The 22904-nt window shown below is 47.2% G+C and overlaps 1 protein-coding gene across 4 annotated transcripts; it reads right to left on the bottom strand.

Moving 5' to 3' along the window:
- Positions 1-51: 51 nt before the first annotated feature.
- On the bottom strand, positions 52-17913 carry Nhe2 (Na[+]/H[+] hydrogen exchanger 2). Of its 4 annotated transcripts, XM_070657180.1 has the most exons (17): positions 15910-17902; positions 13722-13985; positions 10949-11145; positions 9391-9647; positions 8736-8953; positions 7577-7779; positions 6923-7012; positions 6425-6495; positions 6082-6297; positions 5861-5996; positions 5312-5452; positions 5163-5235; positions 4970-5074; positions 4632-4733; positions 4135-4302; positions 3662-3820; positions 52-2619 (listed from the first exon to the last, which is right to left on the bottom strand). In XM_070657180.1, the coding sequence occupies exons 1-17, from the start codon at positions 16391-16393 to the stop codon at positions 2366-2368; spliced, it is 3138 nt and encodes a 1045-aa protein (XP_070513281.1). In that variant the 5' UTR covers positions 16394-17902; the 3' UTR covers positions 52-2365. The 4 variants fall into 4 exon arrangements, with proteins under 4 accessions (XP_070513281.1, XP_070513282.1, XP_070513278.1 ...); XM_070657181.1 differs by lacking the exon at positions 4632-4733 and having other exon boundaries at positions 15910-17901; XM_070657177.1 differs by having other exon boundaries at positions 4135-4733; positions 5163-5452; positions 15910-17913.
- Positions 17914-22904: the final 4991 nt, after the last annotated feature.

The raw sequence follows: 22904 nt of genomic DNA, 5'->3' as shown, positions 1-22904 counted from the left end.
CCATAGGATGAAAGGGTGAGAGGTATGCGAAACGAAAGCACCAAAAGTAAATAGTCTTTTAAGAAATAAACATTTATTTCCTTTTAACAAATCAACAGCGTGGAGACTAGCACCTAGAGACTAGTCCAACGTTCTTTATCCGGTCTAAGTAACTAAAGGCCGCGAGGAATATTCCATGCGAGGGGAACTTCCAATATTCCGTGCAAAATCATTTTTACTTATCGCGTCGCAGAAAACTTCCCATGTGGATTTTTCTCTGATTTTTTTTTTTATTTATTTATTTTTTTTTTCTTTAAATAGAGCGAACTTGTACCCTGTCACCCTCGTGTAAATACAAAAATGGTTCGGTATCAGAGAACGCGCACGCTAAATTAAGTACTTCGCAATACGATGCGTTCATTTAAGGAAGTATAAAAGTCGCAAGGGTCCCCAAGAGCAGTGAGGTAATCGTCAGAAGTTAAAGATCAAGAGCCTATTGAAAGTCTAAGTTATGGCGTTAATAAAAATGCATATTAATCGCACTGTGAGCCACGCGAAAACAAACACAAGATCGCAATTTTCCTGCGATGTACCGGTGGAGGTATTCGGGATGTGAGGTATTCGATGACAAGGTCCCGCTATTGGAGGCGATCCCATTTCGCAATTGTATTCTAATCTCGACTCGTCCATTTCGGTAAATCAATAAATCTCCGACTATCAAAAGACTCCGTCGACAAAAGTTCCCCTCGAAACTGACATAAACTCGACGCGTTCGCCTACCGGCCGCGCCAAGCGATGGCTATAATTGCGTTATTAATTATTAGTAGTAGAACTAGTATAATCACATACTAGCGGTAGTAACAAGTGTAACAATAATAACTAGAATACCGAATGGTCTAATGGTCGCACTCCACCTCTCTTCCTTTTTCTTTTTCTTTTTTTTTTTTCTCCCCGTTGATGAAACAATACTAGACACATAACAAAAATAAAGAGAATGAAGATGCCGTTGAAAATGACGATGAGAATGCCGATAATTTTCTAGCGCATTTTCTCTAAGAAAAACCGTATGTACATGCTTCTGGCGGCTTTTCGCTAAATATTGACCAAGCGGTGCCGTGGCTGAGCGATATTAACAATGTATTGTGGTAGTGTATATCATCCTACACCAGGCACCATTACTCACGAGTATCCGCTTGCTGGAAAGTTATTTTTTTAAGGCCATACTCGAAGGGAGAGCGACGCGCTTGTACCGCGCCTCTCTCGTCCGGTTCTACACAAATTGATGATCGCGCCGTCGACAGCAAGCGTCGCGCAACCGTCCCGCTTAAAAAAGAATTTTCCTAAATTCATTCTGGGGATACGCCGCTATGAGATGTTGTCTACACCGCTACGTGCTGCGATGCATGCGTACGTATTGTAACGACATGCGTTAGAATCACGAGAACGGGACTGCTAACGATATAACACACCTATCGCTGGACTGTCGTCCTCGTTAAAGCTGTGGCCAGACTAGCGACTTAGCGAATAAAAGCGTAGCTATAATCGGATACTCAAGACATGTATAATTTTCGATTGTGATAAAATTATTGGTATTTATATAATTGACACTTTGATGAGCTTTTAAAAATTGCATATAAAAAAAAAAAATAAAAATATTGCCTAGCGAGCGGCGACGGAAATAACTTAAACTAATTTTAGCGGAAATTAAATATTTTTTTCTTATAACATAAAGAGACATAAATGTGTACTAAATCGACTAGTCTGTACACAGCTTGTTCGCTAAATATATAGCAGTGGTAATCGTCGAATCCACCCCCGAGAGAAGGTACTGTACTCGTAGTAAATCTTGAGGCAAGCTGACGGCGTCGTGCAGCGAGACTTTTATCGATAGCACTGACAAGTAAAATTTGCGCCGATGGCGATCGACGACGGTAGCAAATCGTACAAATCGCCCAGCTTTTTAAGCACTTTACAGTCCTTAAGGCCACAATTCCAAGACGTCTTAGAGACGGATTTAGAAATAAGCCCTTGCTCTTGACAAGCGCCTTCATCTTCGCGTTCGCGCGGCGTGCAGAAAAAATAACAGTGGTTCGTTAGATTTCAATCTCGTATACGCATCGTTGTTCTTTTATTCTTCCGAATCGGCGGAGCAATCTTCACGCATTCGCGGCACGAGTCAACATGATTCAGGCCGAGATTCAGGTTCGCGAGATGCCCCCTGCAGAAGGCGGCTCATCAAGGGCAGGTCCTCTCAAACGGGGGCACTCGGTCGTCGCAGGAGCGAGGTGAGCAACGAATGCCTCTGTGGTCGCCGGAGGGGCCGACGTCGCCGACGCTCGACGTCCGCGAAGGAGGACGGCCGGTCTTCGGCGACGGGCGCCAAAGGTCAAGCCTTGTCCTCTTCCTCGTCCTCCACGTCCTCCGACGATTCCGACGTGGAGGAGGTGATCAGAGCGGCCGATAGACTCGGCATCTGGGCGGGTAAACAGGCAAGAGAGTTAAGGCGTACTCTCTGGACATTCCGGCAATCCGGCAAGGAGTGCGACCCGTCGTTCGCCGTCTTGTCCATCAAGTGAGCTCGGTCGGCAAAGCCAAGCTCCATCATCGACACCCTCCTCATGGGCACCCTCCGCGGATTGCCTGGAAAAGTAAGCCAGACGTGTTGTTTATTCGGGAAAGTAACAGCTCGCGAGCAGCGCTTTGGCTAGCCACCGGTATCCTATATCTATCGAAAGATGCAATCAATATTATATTTGACTTCGACGAAAGTATTCTTATAATTTGCAACTAACGTTCTCTTTCTATTACGATTAATATCTTAAAAAATACTTTGGAAAATTTGTATACACATACATGCGACATTTATTGTGAAAACTGAACGATAAAATCGATGCATCAGGAATTTAGTATCTTGAAATCAAATAGATATTATATTTGATAGAGGACACCAGTTTCTCCGCCGCGGCGTTATCGTAAATATCGCAGCGAGCACCAATGTCGTGATAAGAAATAAAAAAAAAATTATTAAAATGCATAAAGTAGAGTATAAAGAAAATATGACGAATAAGAAAGTAAACGATCAAGAAGTTTTTTTTAATATACGTATATGGATGATAACGAAAGAAGAAAGATTTTCGAAACAGGGATTGTGTATTCAGCATGCATCTACCTTCGAAATAATATTTCTACAGCGAAATAATATTCAGCACGTTGTGGTTACTCGCGTGTCGAAGATCATTTTGCAATTGCCCGCAAAAATAGCCACGGACTTGCAACACAACGTGAGTTACGTCTATTACAACGCATTAAAAAATAGCATATGTCAGTGGTTCTCAATGTATCGAGTCTTTAGCGTGTCGTTTCAAGTATTTCTCCTAAATTTTCTTAAATCACAGTCGTTGTGCGTCACCCAGTCGTTAAAAATATTACTCCGGGGTTTGGGACATGCGATTTTTTTTTAACACATCGGCGATATAAATCTTGTTAAGTATTTCAGAGTACTTCCTTCGTGAGAGTACTTCCTTTTGAAAACACTGGAAAAGAAAGGGGAGGGTGGTGTAGAATGGAAACAATCCGTTTTGGGGTGCGTGAGGATAACAGGGAAAAGAGAAACGGAAAGAGAAAAAAAAAAAAAACATAAAAATGAACCACACGTACCCTCCTTCTGCTTTGCGTCACGTACCCTTCGTTTTCGCGGGGGAATCCACTTTCGCGGGGGTGTATTCGTCCGTCTCGTCCGCCTCTTCGACGGTCTCCTGGCAATCGATACTGTCGGGCGTGCACACGCTCTCACGTCGAAATAGGCCAATCACGGATTGGACTTTCGGCTGTTCGATCCCACCTGAAAAGCGGAAAGACATAACGGAGCATATTGAAGCGTCACCGGAAAATAAACACTCAGTAAGCGATTCCACAGGCTGAAAGTTTTCAGAGTTGCTTAATCTTCTTAAAAGAAAACTGACTTCACAGCCGTGCCGTGCCGTGCCGTGACACTCTATCGGTTTTCATGTTCGTTACTCTTTTATGGAAAAAAAAACTGACGGAAGTTTAGTAGTAGATTAATATTTAACTGCTAAACTGATTTATCATTCTCCTTCGCGCGCGCTCTCTCTCCCTCTCTCTTTCTCTTTTCTTTTCTTTTTTTTTTTTTTTTACCTAAGAAAGTGGCGGAGGGTGAGCTGTAGGCAAGGTATTCTTTATTGGAGCACCAGGGCGGAAATTCATGTTGCTTGATCGGATGACCCGACTCGTAATCGTCCTCACGTTTCCACGGTAACATAGTTTCCGTGGCCGTAGGGGTAGTTACTCTATAGCCTTCCGCACCTAGGTCAAACACCGCAAGACAATAGTAATAGGAACACGAAATTGTGACCGTTATGATTTCGCCGGATTTGCTATTTTCGGCGTACGGCAACGCCGAAGAACGCAAATCCGTCGAAATTATATCGAGCTTTTGGCAAAAGAAACCAAACACTTGACAAATAATCAGCAAAAAGATGCAAAGAGAGAACTGATTAGCTGCAATGCAAAACCAATAATTAATTATAATCTCGAGAGTGCTGAATAATATAAAAAAAAAAGTACGCTGGAAAAGAAAACGACTCATAACGCAAAACGTTCGAACTCTTTTTCTTTCTCTCTCAAAAACGTACCGTCGCGTCCTATTTTCAAGTCTCCTTCCTCCGTATTTATCGTATCCATCGACGTAGTAGCGGTGGTAGCGTGCTGATTGTCCGCGTTTACATTCGGCGAATCTTTCGTTTAAAGATTTTAAACTGTATTACTCATGACTTTTTAAGAAACAATTAAGTATATGTGCGCAAATTGAGAAAGATTTGCAATACTTGCTATATATACATGTATAAAAAAAAAAAAAAAAGGAACAATCCTAATCGTTTTCTCATCACCGCATGCGTCGATATATTTCCACCTTCTCGGTCTCATTTTTCAGCTCAATTCGATTTAGTGTGTTAAAAGAAAATCTTCTCACCGGATGTTCTTGCGGTGAACGTGATCGCCGAATCCCAATCCTCTTTGCTCGAGGGCTTCGAGGTTTCTCCGTTTTCCAGCTCGTACAGCACGCCATTGATGTAATCTGCGGTACGATAAATCGTTGAAAATGAGTAAAAAAGTCGCGAAACCTTGAGGCACGATTAATTATTTGCGACGTTTATTGCACGTACCTTGCGTAAATAACTTCGTCGAGCCGTTCTGCTGTTGAAACTCTGGGAAACTGACGTGGTTCTGTTTGCCGTCCTGCAGAATCGCAATCGATAAGTGGGAAGTGAAAGACGTCGTAATTACATATAACAAACGATCGATCGATCCTTACTTTGAGTAGTTTCTTGCTGCGTTTGTGACGATGCTTGTGCTCACCTACCATCCGTCGAATGTTCATATGCATCTTGTAATTGACTTGCGTCGAGAGATCGCGATCGTTCACCGCGTGTCGGCTGTAGCTCAGACGTCGATGCTAAATTATTAACGTAACGTTTGAACAAAAGTTTTCAACGCAATATGTTTTAAACTATTCCACCACCTACTAACTATTTTTCTTACAATTTTTAAAATAAACCTTTTTACAACAAAGAATTACAATATCAAATTAAGAATAAAAAGGCTTTAATGCATTATCCCGGAGAAGAATAAATACGAGTAATAAAATTAAAGGATTAAGATATTCAACGAGAAAGTTAGAAAATTTTAAAAATTGTATTTTTGCACGAGATAAATTAATGTCAAAGTTGTTAAAGAGATGCGATTAAAAAATTTAATAGCGGAGAGATTACTACTTCATTACGGTAATATATTACACGACGCTCATATATCACGAGCAGACTTTGGATTTGAAGAAAATCCAGATTCGACCATAATCTCTTACCCTTTTGTATGGTTTACAAAGCTCCTCAGCGAGCAGATGGTGAATTCTCGCGTCCGTCAGGTCTTTTTTGGAAGGATTGTACTCGAGTTCTTGCAGATCGATATTCCATCCCGCTTCAAGCTGGCTGCAGCTGGGACTAGAGAGGAAAAAGAATGCGATTAGACTGCGCTTTTATTTTATCAAGGACAATTGTTTGCGACGAACAACGAGGAATCCCGCACCTTCCATTGAACTGTCCGGTATTGCTGTAATTGCGGAATATCGCTGACATACTTTCAGTGCCGCTAATATTGCCGATAGTGGAGGCGTTTCTCCTTATGTAATCCAGCGCATCCTTCATCGCCAGCTTCGAGTACGTTTCCAGAATCTTCGGCTCGGCGCCACAATGATCCCTCACGAGATAAGGTCGAATGAATTTATTGTCGAATCGCTTGAATCTACAGCAAACCAAATCAGATAATATGTTATCAAAAGAAACTCACGCGAAAGAAAGGAAAAGCTATGTCATGTGACAATTATACGCAAGCAGCTCGGTTTTTAGTTAATTGCCCGCAAACATCTTACTTATCCCGGACATGGTAGTTGCCGTGCTTTCCCAAAATGTCCTCGATACCCGCCATCGTATGATCCATTATCTAAGAATTAAGAGACAGACGTTATTTATCTTGCAGTTCGACGGGAAACGCAGGCGTCGCGGAGCCGCCAGGATTTGCCACGTGCACGCAAACGCAAGCAGAATGATGTATCAAAGTCTCGGTAAAAATTGCCGCTATGCACACATTCTGTAATGCGGCTTGACAATGACTAACGTTATCCTATTTCACAATTCGACCCTATTCTTCATATCAGCCGTATGGCACTGTCACTCCGTTAAAGAGTTATATGCAGCCGGGGGGGATTCGAGGGTAATAGGCTCCGCGCTATCGTCGTCGTGCCGATAAATGGTTAAGCGATCTTATCGAATTTTTGCACGTCAGTCTATGCATGTCGGTCCCGCATTGTTTCCCCGACGTTGATTCACGGCGGTGGCGAACGACAGCCGAAATAACTTCGAAAACGTACCCTCTCGTGGATCCTCTCGTTCATCGTCGGTTTCCTCTTCTCGGCCCTCTTGACATTGAGAATTTTAACCAGGGGCTTGATCGTGATTCCCTAAAAATAAGAGAGCGCATTTACACACGGGACTTGACGTCGCGTACGAACGCAGCCCGCTTACGGCGCGGATTATCGGCGCCGAGAAGCCGGCACGCCGATAAAACGTTTGATGCTAAAGTGTATGCTCGAGTGTGTGCGGCGTAGAGATATTAGGTTTCCGATCGATCGCGCGACAAAGCACACGTGCTGAGCTGAGCTTTTTTTTGTTACTACCGGCATTCTTTACGTAGCCGCTCATTAATCGTCGATTAGACGGCTGGCTGTCCCTCCGATCTAACGGCGACCACTTTCTTCTCTCTTTCTCTCCTCGCCGCTCGGTGATAAAATGCAATTCTGATAAAACATTTTCGTCTCCCGCGAAGACGCGCGCTACGTGTGTCTCGAAATACGCGCGAGTCATCGGTTCCGCGAAATACATTGCTGACCGGCCCAGTTTGCTAGCGCAAAGCCTGCTATCTTGCGCTCCGTGAAAGAACACGCGCAACATCTGTCGTTACGCAACGTTTACGTGCGTTCATATTCGTATATCGAACTCGTAAATCACGACCATGCGATTCTCACCTGAATGAACACTGTAAAGTAAATGACGGCGATGGTGGTAGTGACGAACATCGGCTGTAGAGGTACGTGTTTAGGATCTATGAGGAGCACCAGAGCGAACGCCACGGCGCCCCGCAGACCGCCGTAAGACATTACGAATTTCTCAACTTTGTCCAATTTGTGGAGCCGGAACTGGTTCGCCAACGCTGTCAGCACTATCACACCTAGAACACGAATTTGCGAGCGTAATTGCGGCTGCGATATTTCTCCGTAAAAGCGTCTGTACGTATAGCGCACTAGTCGTAAAGAATTCTAAGATTTTGCATGTCTCGCGATTATTTATATCTATTTTATTGTACTTTTTTTTTTTCTTTTCCCTTATTTCCAGCGTACGACTCGTACTTTTAATTTTGTAAAAATTTCCTACGACTTTGACCGATTTCCCTCGAACCGATAAAATAATCCACTAATGGAACGCGTGGTGTTTCAAAGCTCGCCCCCTTTTTTTTTTAATCTTTCCGCACACTTTCCACACGGTCAAGTGACAAATTGTCCGGCTCGAACGAGAAGCCATAAATGAAGCGTCGCTCACAAGTGACGTAAGATGCTCGTGTAAGCAAAAGTCAATTGTCTTAAGTCCCATTATGATTTCATCGTTTAGTCGGATCGCTTTACGCGGCATTCCGCTTGCAGGCGAAGCGATGCCCTTAACGCCTCGTCCAGCTGGCCCGGTCAAGGCCCACGCTATCGTGTAGTAATTCCTCGACACGAATTCACTATTATCACGCAACTTTTTTTTCTTTTTTTTTTTTTCTTTTTTCATTTCCCTCTCTTTGCGATATTCTTTTAAACTTCTCTCACGCTAGCAGTTGAGCGAGCCAATTTTCCTCTTATTGCGCGATTCGGAAAATTACATAAATCGCATCTGCGGCAAATCGAGGTCAAGAACACGAGTTGCATCATAAAAAAAAGACTCTTTAGGGACTTCAAAAAGGTTATTATTGCGAATACGAACTTTTATGAAAAAGTATATTGCGATGCCGGAACAGCGATCTCTCGCAACGTCGGGCGATAGCTGCTCTAAGGCAGAAACGCGAAGCGTAAGCAGACGAACTTTGAGAATCATTTTCCGAGTCGTTCTCTCAATCGAGTAAAATTAGAAAATCTGGCTTTTACTCACCCACGGCCCGATAAATCGAGCAGAAAACAATCGTCATAACGATGAACCATGTGTTCCAGTTGTGAGCATTGTTCACCGTCGCGACGCCGAGGAACATGAATATGATGGTCTCCGAGCTGCTCGACAGCATCTTCATTGTATATTTCACGGTCGTGTGTGACTTGTGCGATATATTGGCCTCAACATAATTCTTCATGGTGATACCACAGAAAGTTATTCTGAAACGAATAGATTGCGAAATTACGGAGTAGCGTCGGCAATCACCGCCGTTCAGACAAAGTTAAAGCTCGCAGGGCGAGAATCTAGCGAAACATGTGTAATTATCGCGGCTATAACTACGGGGGGAATCAAGCCTGCAAACTCTATTCGGCATTGATCCACCTCGCGTCGTTTATTTCAGTTCGTTATAATATCTGCAGAGCCGTGCCAGGATCGGTGCAACAAGTTGTCGCAGCTTATTCTTGAAATTGATACCGTCGCGCTCACTGATAAATACTTAATATCCAAGACGGCCAGTTTCGCTCGCGCTCGTTACAACGTAATGGAGACGAGTCGTTCGGGTTCTCTTGATATAGCGGTTTGTTAAAACATTATTGAAGCCACATGTCGAGGCTGGAGATGCCAGGGACACGTCGAAAAGCGATGATTTACTTACGCCAATATGCCGGACAAGTGGAAGATCTCCGCGCTGAGGTACGCCAGGTACGCCATCACGAATATGAAGATCGGCTCTATCACGCGCACCTGGTGAGTGAACCTGGTGACGAAGCCGGTGGCGAAGCCCCAAACAATACCTATGACCGTGCCGCCGAAAGCCACCACCAAGAACGACGCTAGGCCGGCTAGCACGTCCGTGTAGATGATCCTGGAAGGGCCCATCTCGCTGTACGTCTCGAACATGTGATAGAGCACCTGCGTATCCGTATTAAATTTTTCTTTACTCGCTCGTCGCAATAACCCCAGACACTTTTCCTTCGCCCGCCTCGCAACAGCGCGAAACTAATAGGCCGGCGGATCGTTAACGGCTCAGTCGCTTTCGCATTACCATTCTTAGCTTGGCGCGACCCAATTTTTATACTGACGGGGCGGAGTGCTTTTTCGTACGGTCGATTAACGACAGCCGCGAGTACCACAAAATTATAAATGCGGTACAGAACGGGAGATATTGCCGATCTATTTGTAGAGACTTTCAGCCCTCTCTACGTAATAGATAAAATTGGAACGGAGTGAATGCATTTCTAGAAACCTGCCGGCGTTTCCCGACGGTTAACATTTTTCTTGCCCGAGCGGTGTACACGGAGCGAGACGCGCGGTTCTTTTTCAGAGGAGTTAATTGTACACGAAGGATATTAATAACCAACGAGGCGCCAGTGTTGGCGACGCGTTTTATTAAAATCGCCGTGTTTATAAAACGCGTTTACATTGCAGTGTTTTGTTTTATTCAAGCGGAGCATTACGGATCGCAGACATACGGCCCGCGAGCAAATACGGCATTAATTTTTCAACGAGGCAAAGGTATTCGGTACTTGACTCGCGCTTATGGACAACGTGATCAATGTTATATCGATCGCACGACCGACGAGTGCCTGTCATTTGGGGCGGTGTCAAGCTTCCCCATATTCTATTTCCATATATTTATTCTAAAATGCGACGCCCGAGGGTGAGAGACAGGGTATTAATCTACGTCAACTCCAGGGTCAATCTATGCCGCGCAGGTGCGAAAAGAGCAAGGAACCGATATCGCGGATGAAATAATTGCGGGGTAATTATAGTTATCTGTCTCTGAATCATCGCTGATTATACCCTGGCGCTTCGTGATCATTAATGTGAAATATAACAATCGGGAAGATTAACTTTTAAAAAACATGCAAACCTATCGTTATTTTCACGCTCCGTTAATTCATTTAGATTTAAGCTCTTAAAATTCTTATCGGTCACAAAGATACCTTTTTATTTATGCTGTGTGCGATTATACAAATTTATTTCATGTTTTTTTTTTTTTTTTTATCGCGTATATATTAGCTAAAAAAAAAAAGAAAGATACATCCGTGTGTCTACTCTTTTTTTCTTCGCCATTTACATATGCAGAAATTTCATATTCGCATTGCAGATCGAACAATTATGGCTGATCGGCTTTAATTCTTCTTCCGTCGTAGCAACGGACTGCTCGGCGTGCGAGGTCTTGTAATGTACATACATAATGTAATACTCACGACAGTGACCGCGTCGTTCAGTAAACTCTCTCCGAACACGACGATGTAGAGTATCTCGTTTACGTGGATCTCCTCGAAGACGGCGAGCACGGCCACGGGGTCGACGGCGCTGATTAACGCCGAGAAGAGAAACATATCGAGGATAGGCGCGTCGAAACCAAATATGCCGCTTTTTCCCAACAGCCATAACGATCCACCTAAAGTGCAAATAGCGTTTTAATTATAGAAGCGCGCGCGGGCGCGCCCGGTGCCTAATATCGCATTTTTTTTTCCCCGGTCTGCAGCTCGTCTTAATTATCAAGAATCGTCGCCGTTAATCCGCTTTAAATACATCTGAATAAATTGTCAATTTATCGGAATTATTATTATCTCATCGATCGGCAAAGTCGTTGAACGTTGAACTACCGAGGATAGCGAGCGGGAAAAAAAAGAGATCAACTGTCGCCAAAGATAGAAATTTGCTTTGCAGAGATAGCGGCCCACCCACATGTCACATTCGTACCTGTCAAGCACTTGCTGCCTCCACCTTTTTCGAGAAAAAAAAAAAAACAATTCTTGACGTCGAGCCGCGCATGAATTCTCAACAATAACAACGTAGTTTTTAATTTATTCCGATCGTATATTAATTAATGTCACGCTGTAATTTTGCGCTATCGATCGTCGCTGTTATTGTGCTCGCTGTGTCACTTCCTGCTTGCAAGTTATGCGCGGTACGGCTCTGGAAAAGCAAGAAGTTTTCATTTCCCGCCTCGAGTTCTTACGGATTAATTCGGTTAATCGGATATCGTTGGATCTTATCGTGGTAATTACGGCGAACGTCATTAGAAATAATTAAATTTTAACGTAACGTTATCGCGGTCGCTTCTCACGTTTTTGTTTTCCACCTCGCGTACAGTTTTCAAAAGTAATTTCGCGATTTGTTTGCGCGATGTTACATTCGCGCCTTTTGAAGAAATTCAGGTCTATTTTATTTATTTATTTATTTTATTTTTTTCGCGTATTTACTTCGTTAGTAATTAAAATTGAAATTAATCAAATTAATTTTGATTTGAATCGGACTCGAAAATGTAAATAATTACAGCTGCACCGTTCCACATTTCTTCTTAAAGCACTGTTGAACAAATACGAAATTTAAAAAAAAAAAAAAAAAAAAGAATTTGAATTGAAATAATTAAAAATTCAACGCAATCAAAATCGCCAGAGACAGATGCGAAAGTTCCGAAGGGGGAAACATATTTGTGATATTATATTTATTTGCACGGGATGAATAAAAATATGAGTTCCCATCTATTTTACATCTCATAAATTCTGAATGCAAATGGTACTTATGAAGCATTTTACAATGCTATTGACCTTGGCACCGCGGTCTTGGTTTCTCGCGATAAGAAGTGACCATCCGAAAATGTAGCACTAACAGTCTTTTTATGTGAAAGTCATTAATTCCGATCGATAGCCACGCCTGCCGTTCACTCCCGACGTACCCGTCTTATCCCGTTATATGTTTTTTAACGCGATTTTATCGAGCATTAAATAACACAGACGTCAAGTTGTTAAACGTCGCGTCGATTTTGCGCCCCTTTCCCTCCATTCGGCCCAGACAATTTCACTCGAAACCTACATTGGTTTATCGCGGAAACGTGATTAGGTTTCGCGTTATCGTCGCGACGATAGCAACTATCGTCGGAATCTCGCCACATGTTTTACACGTTGTCGTCATCATCGTCATCCTCGTCGTTCTCCTCAACGTCCGCTTCGACGCGCGCGCTATTTTCGTTCTCAAGCCGCGCGCGTTTTCCCTACGTATCCAAGACGGAACATCTGCGCTTAACGCTGTACCGCGAACGGACCACGAGCAGGAGAGCAAAGAATGGAAATTCCACCATCTGCGGGATGGTCGGAATGTTTTCTTTATGTATGCTTCTCTTTATACATATGTATAACGCACGCAGCCAACTTGGCTAAAGTCTTATTAGACTTTCAGATTTTTAATTAAATTTTTTTTTCCCCCGAGATTATTTTTACCGCGCGCATTAGATACGTGTTTAACAGGTTGCTATTAAATTATATTATATTTCCCGAGGTGCGCTTTCTTTCCCCCTTTTCTCCCCGGACGGCTCCACTCATCGCCGGTTTTAAGGTGCACAGTTTTAATAATATAAAAAATTATATTTAGTTAAAAGTGTAGTTTTATAGTGCGAACGAATGTAAGGAAATATATTTAGAACTGACGATTCCCGTGATATAAGGGGGACAGCCTATGCAAATAGCCGGTCCGCGAGTTCGACGTCTTATGAAGTTTAACTTTTTGATACGGTGCCCAACAGATGTTGGCGGTTTAGCGCAGCTGCAGTCAGTACGTCAGAGAAAAAAATGTTTTACATTCCAGTGGACTTAATTTTCTTTTATCTATCTAAATAAGCTGCTTTAAATGGAAAGTGCTTTCCGATTATTACTTGAAACTTCGTTTCACATCGCGGCAACGAGACGGTAATATCAAACTGTGAATTACTTCCCGATTTTCCCCGACGTAGGTCGTTCGTAACAATCGCATTTGACTCGGTGACATTTCATGCTCGAAATCATCCGAGAATCTAGCTCGTGTTATCTCCTGAGACCTCGTGGGCAGGCAAGCACTCGAATAAATCTACATATGCGGTTTACGTAAGTAAAGCAGAGATAAAACTCGTGATGCAATAAAAAGAAAAAAAAAAAAAAAAAGGCGATATTTCCGCAGGCAGAAAGTTTGTTAGACGCAAGCGTCGTCTTTACCAACCTATCGACATTGTATTAAATATAGTCCCGACGACGGCGAACAAGAGTATCGTCCCGAGGTGGTCGAAAAACAGCCGATTCGGCATGAAGTAACCAGCGTCCAGAATGATGGGCGGCAGCATGTACAAGAAGAACGTGTCTGGCGTCAGCGGCGAAATGTGGACGCTGCTCGCCTGGAACAGCAGCAGGCCGACGATCACGCCGACCGCGATCAGCAAGCAGGACTCCGGGAAGATCTTGTTGAGCTTGGGCGCCATGTGGAAGCCTGGAGGCCGATCATGTTAAATCGTTAATTGCCGGCTCAGCGTAGATCGGGATCGCGCTCTAATTTTCGTAATTATAATTCCGAACCGGAGACTCGGGCTCCCAGTGGCAGAGTTGGCGATCTGCGACGTCGGTAATTGGAATCCGCTGAAATTGCATCGCTCTCTTGGAGAGTTAGCCACGCAGGGGCACGTGGCTGTTGCTTGGCGAAGGTTCCAACGCGCGTCAGGTGCGACGTGTCGCGTGTACCCCACATTTTTTCACGCTCGGCACGTGGTGGGCTCCCCCCTCGATTTCACATAAATTCCGGAGAGCGCGTGTCATATCGTATCGCGTATCCGTTCGTCAATGTGTATTAGGTATTTTATGCATTCCCATGCTCGGACCCTCTCCGCTGGAATCTACGCCTCGATTGCGGTGAGCTCGCGATCGCGACGGACGAGCTGGCGAACGTGATACTGACCGCAAGGCTTATCGTTCACGGAACGGAAACGAGATCCCTGACACTGTTCTAAAAAAATCCGACTATTATATTTATCTGCGGTAACATTTCTTTTCTTTTTTTTTTTTTTTATTATTAAGTATTAAAATGTAAAACTTTATATCCCGCGATTGCGACGCTTCGTGCGAGCTTTATATAAACAGGTGTACTCCACTCCTCTCCCGTTCTTTTTTCCTCTCTCGCGATTTTTACCATCGTTAAACGAACAGAAATATCAGCGGCACAGTTTGTTTTTCTTCGACTGCCACATCTCGCCGTGTGCAATGCGAGCGAAATTGCATGGGAGGGAGAGAAAAATTGCGCGCTCATCGGGATCATTATATTGCCTGTGTCTGGCGAATGGGGATGTTCACGTTCCGAGTTTGTTCGGTGCTTATCGCGCCACGAAAATTACGTCTACGTGCCCCGTGAGATCGTTATATTTCCGAGTCTTCGAGCGCTCAAACGTCGTCGCGCATCTCGAAATGCAAAATGACAGTCTTTCGGCGGACCATGCCGGCAATTTTTCAAGAGCAAGTTAAATAAAGACGTAACACGATCTCTGCGAAAGAAACTACAAGCCGCGGAACGTTCAAGCTGGAACCATCACTCGATATTGTCGACGCGATAATGGACTTTTCGTTCGCGTTTCCCCGCGCGAGTTATTCATTTGAAATAAATAATTAAAAACAAATTTCATTGCACCGAAAGAGGGTAATGAGGCTTGCATAACGTAGCGAACGCCACAGCAAGTTTTCGATGACATTTGCTAGGGTTTTATTATGTAAACGAATGGAAAAATATGGGACGCGCTAATATATTCATCGAAAACCGCCGGTATCGCGAAAACTGACGCGGCTTGATATGCACAGGCGAACAATAAAATTGCGACAGATGTTTTTGGTTGCAACAATAGGCGCGAAGAGTATTCGCGACGTGACAGTGTTCAAATAACGTATTATCTATTGCGGTTCCTGAATTTATTATATTGTGCGTCGTATTGTCTGACTGTTTCCAATTTGACAGTGCATATTAAGGTAAATTAAAATAATTAATTAAAAATACATATACGACATAAGAGGCATAATGTTTAAAAAATGATTGAGAAAGAAAAACTGGCAAATACCTTTTTGATTGTTGTATTATCGGTGCAAATATCTTGAGGGGAAAAAAAAAATAAAACATACGACTGAGATTTTAGCTTCTTGGACGAATATCGTTTAGAAGCGCTTGATTTATTGCGAAAATGTTTATCGCAACTGTCGTATCTGCTCGTCTCCTCCTCCGCAATACGTTCGTTCTTAAACGTCGAAAAGCACGCTGTTTACATTAAACGATATACTCCAGAAAGGCCGGCATCTGCCGCCTACGCGCATCCTCGCCGGGCATCTCGAGACAGAAAAAGAGGAAGAAGAATAAAATCAGAGTGACTCTCCGCGCTTACCGATTTTTGCGATGCTGGCGAAGAAGATCCAGATGCCGATGAGGAAAGGCGTTTCGACGCGCGTGAACTCGACGCTGACGATGTGATACTCCGGTTTCGGCGATTGCTGACCAATGCTGGTGGCGTCGGCAGCGGCATCGTCACCGGATTGCGCCGAGGCGAGCTGCCGCGATTCCTCAGGGAGACGCTCGGCATCGTTGACGCCGGCCGACGAGAGGCTACGCAGGGTGGCGTCGTTCGGCAAGGCCGACTTATCCCTCATTGGACCCATAGGCCCGAAGTCCAGGCCCGGGTAGGCCCGGTCAAGATTGCTGGGAAAATCGCCGCTGTCGGCCTGCGGGCCGTGCGAAGCGGGAGGTTTCTCCGCCGCGACCCGCTCGGCGGACCCAAGCTCGTTGGACGCGAGGTCGGCGCGGCCGCATCCTGGACAGCACAGAGCGACGAAGAGGAGCGCGGGGATGATCATCGGAACGAGGCGGCCCATGGTACGCCCGGCGCGTCGCGACGAAGACGACGACGACGGTGCTTCTGCCGTGGACGATCCGCGCCGTCGTCCGCGCTCGTCCGTCGCCGGTGAGTTACTACTCCTACACGCTGTACCATCAGAAGGAAACCGCCACGGCGACGAGCACGGGGCTCCCCGCGATCGACTCCCCTAATCCCCGTACGCTGGCAACAAGGGCGGTTTACTCGACGAGCTGCTAACCCCCCGAGTGTAATCGCACAGCGTCACCGCCACCCCTAGCGTCTCCCGCGATACCGTGCTCGGTCCCCTCCGGGTCACGCTATGCAGCACACTGTTCGCACACGGTAAGAAAAAGATTTCGGTAGGCTTTTCGTTGCGTCAGGAAAGCGTCGTACCTCCGAGCCGTTCCGCTTACGCGAGAAAATCTCCTCGGCGACGAATGCGCGGGTTCGCGATTTTTCTTTTGCGGTTTGCGCGCGTTCGGGAGTTAAAGAGATGCAGCTCCGTCACTCGTCGCCGTAAATGATCACAGCGCGCGGATGTAACTTCTCCGACGAAAGCAGAACGTTCAACTGATCCCTTGATGGACGCGCCGACCGGTTCGGCGTGAACGAACAAATGTAAATCCGGTTCTAAGCAGTATCGCAATCCGAAATGAAGGATAACAAGCGTCGCGGCAATAAATCGCTAAAGCGTCAAACCTAATAATTAAGCGTGACTCATACCACTTCGGCGCCGAGACGTCGCGCTTTATGACAGCTGCTGCTGGCGGTCCATGTCCCTTACGCGGAGTCGTCGCGTCGAGAGACGTTGAACATCCACGGATTACTCGCACTTGGTGCAAAATCGAGGTGTCTCAGCTGCGATAGGGAATTTACGAATGAAAATCGAGCTACCGTTTTTTCGGTTCGAGATAGGACAGCAGCGTGGAGGACTCTTCTTCTCTCTCTTGCGGCGCGTTTGCAGTTCGAAACAACTCCGGCTTACTGGTCGCGCGATGTGTCTCGACGTGGCGAGGATGACGGCACGACGGACTCGTCTCGCGCGCTCGACGTTGCTCGTCTTACGCGCCGCTCGCGAATACCGCGACGCTTTCAAGTCTTCACGGAGTCGCCCGGCGGTGGTGAGCGCGAGTTCTGGTCGACGCGTGGCCGCGGCGGCCTGTGAACGACGACGCGGTGGAGGGACAGGATGCGCGACGGTGATAACGGGCGCGCCGCATTATAAAATACGGGCGGACGACTCATCGAAGTGAACGTAACGTCGCACCTTGGGGCCGGCGTGCCTCTATCGACCGCCCGACGGAACGACCGACGATACGGCAGCACCTCACGGCCGCGTACTGACGCGCACTACCGCCGTCGTCATCGACGCTGCTCGGCGACGACGCCGAGACCCGAGCACGGGGAAGCCGAAAACGTGCGTAGGTCGCCGTCTGCACTGCCCTCGTCGTCGCCGACGGCACCTAATGGACGGCACGTTAGAGGCCGGCTGGTTTCCCCTCACCCTTCGCTCATCTATCTCCGTCCGCTAGCTGTCATCCCTTCGCGTCGCGACCCCTGCGAGTCCCGCTCCCACCACGCAGCGAGCTTTCCGGCCAGCTGATCGTCGATGAAACCCGCGCAAGCGTCGCGACGCCTCGATATAGCTCACCCCTCGGCCGCGGCCAAGCGTCGAGCGCGCCTCGTTGATGCGCCGTGCCTGCGGAAGTTCTCCCGCCAGAAATACACTCTCGAAGCTGTTACGCGGCTCGTTTGCGGCCAGGCTTTTACGGATAGCCCCGAGGGTTCTCAGCGTAGCGTAGCTCTTGCTCGTTGTCCGCGAAAAAAAAATGCTCGCGTCTTGGTGAACATTGGTGAACGCGCGGACCGTGGAGGACCTGTGGCTCACCCCGCCGGTGAACAACGCGTCACGAGCGCTTTACTTTCGCGGGGGGAGGGCGTCTCGGCGATGGTCGCGCGGAGCCCTGACTGACGCCGATCTTAAATGCGGAGGAACGCGTCGCGGTCGCTCCGCTGGGTCTCGGCGAGGCCTTGACCTTGCGCGGCGGATTCGCGCGGCCGGTCCATCGAATTTTGGCGTATGCGCGAGAGAGATCTTTCCGCCGCGGCGGCGGTAGCGGCGGCGACGATACCGACTATCAATCATTCGGGTATTATCGCGGTGACGGATGATGTGGACAGTAAAGACCCCGTTTTCCTCCTCCGTAATTATCGAGACAGACGAATTGGCTGATTGGGCCTCGCGCGCTTTTTTTGCGGGTGCGACGCGCGACGGAAAACGCGGTTAGATAAGAATTTATTGCGGCCTACTTGCATAATAAAAAATTATCAGGACACGTCGGGCAGCAGCCTCTGCCTTGACAAATGATGCCCACCGAGGCGACTCCGCTGTTTGCCGTGCGACAGAGAGAAGGCGCGCTCTCACCCTCGCCAGCACTTTAACTCCCGCGCTTATCTTTCGCCACCCCGCGCGCGCACCTCTCGATAACCGCCCGGTGTTTATCGAGATCCGGCGGCTTACGGAAACCCCTCGGCGTTGTCGCGTGGCACAAATCCGCCTGGACGTAAAAATCGCCGGCCCGAGCCGTTCGAGCGCCAGAGGCTTCTCTCTTCAAGCCTGTTCCGTTAATCGGCCGATATGTCTTACGATTAAATACGATTCTCGATACAATTCGATTACCCCGGGCACTGCAAGTGCCGATGAACCCAATTCCTGCGTCGGATAAAAGGAATCGTCCGACCGGAAAGCCCGGGATCTGTTTGATCACGTTGCTATTTGTGTACGCCAGCGTACAGGGAATCGCTTGTTTGCCCAACGATAAGACGAGATTAGTGGCGAAACGATAAGGAACGATCCGGTTCGTCCTCCGCGGAATTTCGTGCGCGGCGAAGCGGTCCGCGGCGCATACAGGTTGATTTAGGGCGTCGCGTTATCGTGCCACTCGACGGAGCGATCGCGACGATAAAAGTGATGCGAGTCGCTCGTAAAAGAGTCACCTCGTTCCTCCACTCTGACACACGCCGCTATCGCCGTTAACGGCAGCGAATTAAAAAACCCAGCTCGCTTTCTTCTTCGTAAACGTTTTCACGCCGTTTCGCGCGGCCGTTATCTCTTGCGAATTCCCGCCGGACTAATATCTTTGTATCCACGCGGCTAGTTAACTGGAAGCGAGATTTTCGTATTTTATTCCATTTGCCCAAAGCATTATTAATTTCGCGGGCATCGCTACGTGATTTGGCCGCTCTTATCAAACTTTCATCATGAAGAGATCATTCTCATATACGTCGCGAATTTATTGATAAGAGTGGCAACGACGGACGACGGGCAGGACGTCGTACACGCGTCTATTTTCTTCTTCGCTCGTCTCTCCCTCTCTTTCTTTTTCTCTCTCGTTGTTTCGCCGCTCGTGTCTAGCTATTATCGATTTTGCGTTACGCCACGCCGCAACCTTGGATTGTCGCGTTTTTCGACTTGATATCAAGAGCGTAATCGCGGCATTATTCTCGCGTCGTGAGCAGGCGTGCTCTGCCGCGAAAATGCGACCGGACGGACGCGACCGAGGGGTTGAAGTTCGACGGATCAGCGCGAATTAACCGGCGGTCACTCGCGTGTCGCGTAAATTTCGGCAATCACGCTAGCCCGTAATTTCGCCATTAATATTTCTGACAGACGAGCGCCGACAGCGTGGTGTCCCTAACGAAGGACGCGGCATCGATCCGAGTAACACACGGTACGGCCAGACGCGACGCAACGCGGCCCGGATTCCGAATTCACCCTCGCGCCGACGGACGCCGGCTGCGTGACGATTGTACGCGGCATTACCCGCGGCTTATCCTGAAATTAGCCTGCCGGGTATCGTTCGCGGGGGCCTGGCCCGGCGTGTTGTATTCCGCCCACGGACGCGGCCGGGCCGTAAGGCAAGGGTTCGCAAACAACCCTGCCGGGAACGGCCGCTTGTTGCAGCGGGGCACGCAATCGTATAACGTACGACATTCCCCGTGCTCCATAATTTAAAGGGCATTCTGCAGCCGCGCGTCGACGGGCGGCATGTGGCCGGGAGTTATAACGCTGTGAATTTTTAATCAGATCTCGGCCTCGTTATATTTAATACAGATATATATGTATATATATTAATGATTGTGTTTCTCGATGATCGTTATGCGCTGCTGGAAGTACGGATGTCATTGCAACGAGAACGATAGCCGCGAATAGCATTAGCATATCGCGCGTACGGAACACAATGGCCTTGTATCTGTGTAAGCGCATATAGCAGCGATCCCTCATATGTATGAGTTACATCTCGGTTATGTAACGCACATACACGAGCCGCATATTACGGGTACTTTTCGTGCGCGAAATTTGTAGCTTCGGAAGAACGAAGGCGTAGCTTCGGAAGAGCAAGATTTTTTTTTTCTTTTTCCCTTTTTTTTTTTATTTCAAGACCCGGGTATATAAATTTATTAAAAGCGTTACCGGTTCTGCATTTTGCGCGCGCGTAAAACGTGCAAAAAGCTAATATAGCTCGCGAGTAACAGATACACCGGAATTATTAAGTACGCTACATTTGTCGCGCCTCAAAAATACTGTATGGAATTCAATTATACACGTCGCACGACATGTAACGGCAATACTTCCGGCGCCGTGTTTCCGCCACCGATATTCCGGGATACTCGGCGACGGCAAGGGCGTTCTGGATTTAATAAAGTCGCAAACGGTACGTCAAATCGAAATTTTGCTTGTCTTATTTCTCGTATCTATTACCGACGAGATTGGAAAGGGGTGGCTTATATCCCCTGGCGGACAACATTGCGCGGATATACTGCTACGTTATTTAAAAGGTATACCGTGCGCGGCGACGCTCGTGCATCGCTCGATGATTCGAAAGAGGTATAACGACGCTCGCTCGGTCAACGCTGCGTTAACGGGGCCGTTCCGGCGCCCCTCGCCCCCTGCTTTCCGGTCCCCCAACGCGGCGAACGAGGGTGCGCGAGGGTTCGACGACGAGGGTGGAAGTCGTCGGCGAGGGAAAAGTGGCGAGAGAGAAAGCGGAAAGCGTTAAGAGTAATGGTACTTGCGCGAATTCTCGCGTACGTCTCGACGTTGCCGGCGTCGAGGCGTCGCCCGGCGACGCGTCATCAAAATTTTCATACATTCGCGACACCGGAAAAATGACGCCGTTTACATAATCGATCTCGTCGGAGAATGCTCCGCGCTGAAATAAACCGGATGCAAGATAGCCTCGTCGCGTTTACTTATGCACGCCGAGAGATTCAAGTTTAACTCGCTAAATCGCGATCTCTCACTTACGGATCAATAAATAATACGTAACCCGCGACAACAGTCGACCCGGTCACGTATTCGCGCCTAAGTTCGTTGCCTGCAAATGAAGAAACGTCGCGAAAGTCTTTCCGCCGAGCAACGTTCATAACAGGATATGTCACGCGTCAAACTTGTGCAACTACATTGCCAAGCTCCTTTTCCTTTTTTTTTTCTTTTTTTTTCCGCCGTCGATCTCACGTTTATTTTTTCAAAGAAAATTAACGATGTCAAAACCGGAAATGCAACGAATGAAAACCCTGGTGCGGGGATCGATTTTTACGGTGAATTAGTGATCGACGACGTGGTTATCGGGCGACGATGGCACCGCGAGCTGCCGAATGGATCGTAATTAAGATGTTAAACAGATGCCGAGCGCCGACGGGTATATTAATTAGTCGCTATTCATTCGCGCGATCGCGCACCTATGAATCCAAAATGAGATCCCTTTGCCGTTGGTTTCTCCTAACCCCGCGACCTTTCCGCCGCCCTGTGCCGGATGTGAAATGAAAGAAGAAATTCGCGCGCGAGTTCGTAAACTCTTCTCCGCGATTAACCTTTTCCCTTTTTTCCTTATTTTCCTTTTATTTTATTTTCTTTTCCTTTTTACCTCCGAGATCTCTTTTACGGCCGGTCCATCGTCCACAATCAGGTGCATTTTCGCGCTGCCGGGGGCCCGTCGCTCCACGTTGAAACGCATCCATCTTCCCACGTCTCTCGCTAGAGACCTTTCAGGTTTATTGCGGCGTAAACACAAGACCTCGCGAAAGGATCGTTTGCTCGCGCCGGCAAAGATGCACCTAACCGACCATTTTTGCCGCGCGCACCGGCGCGATTTACTTACGGCGAAACGTTCATCGCGCGGAAATTCACTAGCTTCATACGTCGCGGGTAATTCGATCGGCGCGGGCGTGTAATTAGTTTATTCGGCGACGTGTGCATGCGCAAAGTATCCGGCGTGAATTTAAATACGCCGACGTAAACGTGTCGCCCGGCAACGCGCGCCCGTTCGCCGATGCCATTTAATGGACATGCAGATATGTAGATGCAATGATGATTAAAGTTATTTATATTCCCGTGCGAGGACTTGCGGAATATAAATTGGGACGTGGCGAATGACGAGGATTTACGGTCGAGTTCATTTCGCGGAGGACGCGCGAGCGATGGGGGGCGATAAGACCGATGAAAGGCCGCTGAACCCGGCGGCGGC

Source organism: Cardiocondyla obscurior, linkage group LG05 (assembly GCF_019399895.1).
Source record: "Cardiocondyla obscurior isolate alpha-2009 linkage group LG05, Cobs3.1, whole genome shotgun sequence".
Lineage (NCBI taxonomy): Eukaryota > Metazoa > Arthropoda > Insecta > Hymenoptera > Formicidae > Cardiocondyla > Cardiocondyla obscurior.
This window is presented reverse-complemented; position numbering and strand designations above follow the sequence as displayed.